Here is a 5,933-nt window from a genome sequence, read left to right as displayed (position 1 = left end):
GAATCGGTTCGCAGCTCCATCTATTTTCATTGGAAGTAATTTTGAACCACATAAGCTATCTCCTTGACTTGAATTATTATTATTATTATTATTATTATTATTATTATTGTTATTATTGTTATTATTATGCATGAGATTCATCTGAGACATTAGATGAATGTATGGGGATTTGAAAACATTTTGAAGAAGGCGAATGTTGGAAGAATAGCTCCTATCTTTGACTTAGGGTTTAATAATATATAGCTAGCTATAGGTGTGTACGTATATCTATACTAACATTATTTTTATTTTATTAATTTCTTTTTAAAATAATTAAATCAACACAACACTAGATTAATTATAAATAGCAACTTGTTCCTTTGGAGTCATTCCCTCTTTTCTGCCATTTATGAATTTTGGAGAAACATATATACACCAAAGGGAGAGTAGAGTGAAAAAATTAAACAAACACATTCATACATGGTCATGGTGATGTTGAAGAGAAGCATTTTTTGTGTTTTATTTTTATTGCTTAGTGCTTCTTGCTTCTCCAATGCTCGGTTGCACCCTTCAGGTTTCTTTAATTTAAATCTTTATCTCTCATGTTTTTATTCATATATTTATATAGTTTTTTTTAATTATTTATACTGTTATAGTGTTATTATGTATATATGTATTAATAGTCACTCATATATATAATATTTAACTATATATATAAATAATTAGAATTTATTTGTTCTAATAATTGTAAGAATACATTATTATATGATTATGATACTCAAATGTTGACCATTCAACGTGAAAATAAAATGCAGGTGGAGCTGAAGTTAATGTCATTCCTGTTATTACAAAGGTAATTTGTTTACTATATATATTATCTTTTTAATCTTCTTTTATATAATAATAATTAAGGGTATATATATTTGGTTAGAGATTAAAATGGATGAAATTTTGTTATCCATGAATTTAATAATATGTAAAATTACACAAATAATTCATTTATGAAAATTCTATCTCACCCTAATTTTATTCGTAAATATTATTTTAACATAAAAATTAAATAGATCGAATTAAAATTTTTATGAATAAATTTTATGTTGTATATACAAAATTTTAGCCATATTTTACCTTTTAACCAAACATATTTTAAAAAATGAGGTGTTTTTATTTGGATAAATTAATAGAAGGTGATTTAGCATATATTAATTATGATTAGGAACTTGTTAAACAGGTTAGTGTTGTAAACACTAGTAAGGTGATGGGAGACCAAGTTGAAATTGAAGGCAATAAGAAAAGTGGAAAGGAGAATGTAAGAAAATATGTGAAGAAGAAGAGAAGTTTAAGGAGTCGTTTGGGTGGTGAGATTGTTGATGGAGGATTTGTGGCTTTTACTGCCGATTACCATTCACCAAGGCACCATCCACCTAAGAACAACAAATGAATATAATATATATTTCATATTTTCATTTTGAAATATATGGTATATTTTAATTTTCTTGTTTTTACTCAAACGAACTTTTGTTTTTGTTTATGCTTTGTGTCTATGATATATGAGACGAGTGTTTTGTATCTTGATTTTCATAGTAAGGTTAAACATGTCAAATCAAAGTGATGTGTATTTTACTTTTAACTTGTTCCTTCAGTATTTAATTTGTTTCAACTTTTTGTTAGCTAATTAATAGCAATAACTCTTGGCTAGGACTATATTATTTTTTATTTTTTTTTCTACTCCTTTAGCATAGTCATTCTCCGGTTAATTAATCAAGAAGTATAATGTTTTTGTACTCATGCATGTTAGATTAGCTTCTAGTTTTAAAATAACGGAGATAAAACAATCGAGGGATATTTGTGGAATTTGGTAAAAATAAAATAAAATAAGGGAGATAAATAGAGTTTAAAATAAGGAGATGTGTAATATAAAAATATATAAAGTACGGATATTTTGTTGAGTTGCTGTATTATTCGTGTGTCGGACATATTTCGAATATGATATTCATCGACATTCGTCTGATATGTCATGTCTTAATAAAAATTAAAAAATTATTCTTCGAACATGTTTGGACACACTTAAATATCATCACATGTCAGTGTGTCCAACCTTATTTTAATTTTAACATGTATTGTTGAAATAAATTTAGAAATAGTATATATTATTATTTATTAAAACAAAAACTATTTTAAATACTTTATATAATCAAAATAAAATATTAAAAATAATTAAAAAATTAATTTATCTTTTAATATCAATAAAATATCAAAATATCATTACTATTTTTCTAAAAAATATTTCATATTTTACACATATGAGTATCTCCGTATCTTATAAAATTTTAAAATTTGTGTGTTAACGTATTTCGTGTCGTATCGTATCTTGTGTCAATATCAGTATTCAAACATTTATTGTGGATGAAAATATATCTTAAGGGATATTTTTATGATTTTTCTTTTCATTATGCATACATAAAGTTAAAATTAAAAATAAATCAAATCAATTCAATAAGTTAGTTTGAACTCAATTTATTAATAACTCAAAAAATTACATATATGAACGTCTGACTTAAGTTTGAGCCTAAATTTTGAATTTGAATTTGAACAAATTCGCTCATCGATTTATGACTCGATTAGATTATATATAATTTAATCATGCACATATATATATATATATATAATATAACTTTACAGATAAATATAATTTTATATATAATTATAATAGATGTCATAAATTATAATTGACAAATAGATAATATATAATTGATAATTTGAACTAATTCATAAATTTTTGGTAATTAAACTTAAATTTTTAATTGAGTTGTGAATCAAACATAATTTTTATGAGCTAAATTTGAGTGTAATATGGCTCGACTTAACAAGCCTATATTTATTTAATAATTATTAAAGTTTATTAAGACCTTAGACAATATATTTAAACTCTATTTTCTAGTTTCGGTTGGATTACGTTACTTTGGGCATTAATAGAACAAAACTTTTAGTTGTATAAATCCTTAAAGGTTACTAAATGCCTTTATTGTTGGTTTCAAGTTTATGGATAGATGTTTATACTTTAAAGTCCGTTATTATGTTTTCTTCACTTTATTAGTTTATTCCTTTGTTTTAAAATATTTGTCACTCTCATATTATCTTTGAATTACTCTTTATTTAAAATGTTTCAATAATTATGTTTTCAAATCCATGTGTAAAGTATTTATTTTCTAATAACCATTAATTAACAATGCTCATTTTTTCTAGTTGGTGTGCATGCAAAAATAATATTAATTAATATCTAATTCTATAATATTATATTATATATTTATTAATAATAATTAATAAATACTAAATAAGATAAATTCTAATTTTTTTTGTTATTTTTTTTACCAAATATTTTTTAATAATATTATCTTCCACGTGATATCCTCTCATATAGATACTTAAATAATGTAATATATACAATCAACATCAAATCATTAATATCTCAATCTCACGTTAGATAAGCTGATTGATTGTATCAAAGAACAAAGATATATATATAATTTTTTGCAAGAATTTTCAAGGGGAAATTAAATGACTAAGGACAAAAAAGAAGATGAAGAAGAATGAAGGATGGTATATCTTTGTCTTTGCAGGCCAAAGGTATGTCTCAGAATTAAAGGCACAATACTAATAATAATAATAATAATATAATATTTTAATTTTAAGAGTAAGAATTAAGAATGTAATGCCATGGCGGACCCCTTTACCACCTTGCATTGAGAAAAACACTGCAACTAAAAAGAGTTCTCATTATTATTGTCTTAGATTAATAACGAAAATATTTGATAATAAAAAAATTAATAAATATAGTTAAAAATTTATTTATTTAATATTTATTAATTATTGTTAGAATTAATAGATATTAAATAAAATAAATTTGGATTTTTTTTGCATTATCTCTCTAACATTATCGAATAAATAGTTAGGAGTACTCAATATATATGTATAATTTGTATATATGTTTATTTATTAATTAAATAATATATCACTAAAATAATTAGAATAATAGTGACTGATTTTATTAGTGATTTTTAGTGTATATTTGTTTTAAAGTCGTCTAACATGCAATAAAAAAATATATATTATACAATAGTAACCAAATAATTAAATTTTGATTTTTCAAGAAACTCAAATTATATATTATTTTAAAAGAATTAAAATAAATTATAGTAACTACTCTTCAATAATAATGAACTTAAAAAATTTATTAGAGAGTATTTTTATAAAATTTTAAACCAAAATTTGCAACATTTAGAATTATATCAAACTGAAACTTAAGCTAAAGTTAATTAAATGAAAAAAATTCCGGCCTAACCAAAAAGGATAAAGGAAACCCCTATATATAACAGATTCTATCTTGCACGAAAAAAGAAACCCTATATTGTAGGAGTCTTAATTATAAAAACCAATTAATGATAATGATGAATAAAATTTCTTGTATCATTTTGATAATTAACTTTGGTTTAAACGGATCTATATACGTTTCATAATAACGTGTGAATCATGTTCCAGCTTTAATTTAGTGAGGAAACGATATACAAATGTGTGACATACCAATTAATGATATTAGTATAATATTTGTCTATTTATTTTTTAAAATATACAAATGTATATATGTAATCTTGCAAGTTATAGAATTTTTATAAAAAATAAAAAATGTGGTGTGGATTATTGCAAAAAAGATTTAAGGTTAAAATTAATTTCATAAGCGGTAATGAAATTTCTTTCTAATTTAAAAGAAAATATAGCATATCTTATTATAACCATACACTACAAAAAAAAGTTAAAATAACGGTTATTTTTGGAAATTACGGCGGTTAGAACCGTCATTATTACCAAAAATGACATCTCCAAGAAACGCTATTATTTTGGGCACCATTTTAGTTATTACGGCGATTTTTAGAAAACCGCAATAATTACCTTGATAAAAATGATGATTTTTGGATAGATTAAAACGACGGTTCAAATCGCCATTATTTCCAAATAAAATGACACTTTTTAATTGGTTAAAATAGCGGTTCAAACTGCCATTATTTCCAGAATTAAAACGATAGTTCAAACTGCTATTTTTACTTTGATAATGTTGTTTTGATTGGTTAAAACGACGTTTTTGAACCGTCATTTTTATAAGGTTAAATTGACATTTCATGTTGTTTAAAATGGCAATTACAAACTACCCTTTTTTATCGAATAAAATTTATATTTTTTATCGTTTAAAAAGATAATTTTTATCGCGTTAAACAAATAATTTTTTATTAAAATTTCACAATAAAAAAATCATAATCCATAAACAAAATATAAAAAATCAACTCTATTTTAATTACTTTTTTTATTCTAAATTTATCCAAATATTATACATTGATTCTCATCATTTAATTTTCTGTACACATCAAAATCCCACCAAAAAAATAAAGAGCACATCACCTAATTTAAAGCACACACCTAACTTAGTACATTTACATCAACCATGGTCAACAAAATCATAGGTACACACTCATTTCATTGACAATTTCAAGGCCGTGAATCTTAATTTCCAAAACTTCATTGCAAATTTGGCCCATTGAGTTGTAGAATGACAATAGATTAGATAACTGTTCCACAGACATTTTCTCCATAACCTTTCTTGCCAATTTCTCTCTTTCTTGATTCAGTTTCAGCCTCTATGTATGACCCTGCATTCCTCATTGTTGCACCCATTTGCTTTAGCCTCTTCTCTTGTTGCACACTCAATGCTGTGTTTGACTGCAAATTAATTTTTCAACATAAATTATGCCTTTTATAGCTACGTGATAATAGCGGTTCAAAATCGTTAGAATTACCAGAACCACCACTAAATACAAATTAATTATGCCAGCCAAAAAAATGCCATATATATATATATATATATATGAAAGCACCCAATATTTTGTTTTTTTAGATTCCTGTAT

The 5,933-nt window shown here is 24.0% G+C and overlaps 1 protein-coding gene across 1 annotated transcript; it reads left to right on the top strand.

Annotated features, from left to right (window-relative positions):
• Positions 1-399: 399 nt before the first annotated feature.
• On the top strand, positions 400-1,489 carry LOC107478934 (protein GOLVEN 5-like). Its single transcript, XM_016099092.3, has 3 exons — positions 400-553; positions 795-832; positions 1,211-1,489. Exons 1-3 carry the CDS (start codon positions 460-462, stop codon positions 1,418-1,420), a joined length of 342 nt encoding a protein of 113 aa, XP_015954578.1. The 5' UTR covers positions 400-459; the 3' UTR covers positions 1,421-1,489.
• The last annotated feature ends 4,444 nt before the right edge of the window (positions 1,490-5,933 follow it).

This window comes from Arachis duranensis, chromosome 1 (genome assembly GCF_000817695.3).
Source record: "Arachis duranensis cultivar V14167 chromosome 1, aradu.V14167.gnm2.J7QH, whole genome shotgun sequence".
Lineage (NCBI taxonomy): Eukaryota > Viridiplantae > Streptophyta > Magnoliopsida > Fabales > Fabaceae > Arachis > Arachis duranensis.
The sequence above is the reverse complement of the archived record's forward strand: the minus strand, read 5'-3'. Positions and strand labels throughout refer to the sequence as shown.

Coding starts and splice junctions, on each gene's coding strand:
- LOC107478934 (XM_016099092.3), top strand. CDS start 460: ATGGTCATGGTGATGTTGAAGAGAAGCATTTTTTGTGTTTTATTTTTA. Junction 554..794: donor TGCTCGGTTGCACCCTTCAG/GTTTCTTTAATT, acceptor AATAAAATGCAG/GTGGAGCTGAAGTTAATGTC. Junction 833..1,210: donor TCATTCCTGTTATTACAAAG/GTAATTTGTTTA, acceptor CTTGTTAAACAG/GTTAGTGTTGTAAACACTAG.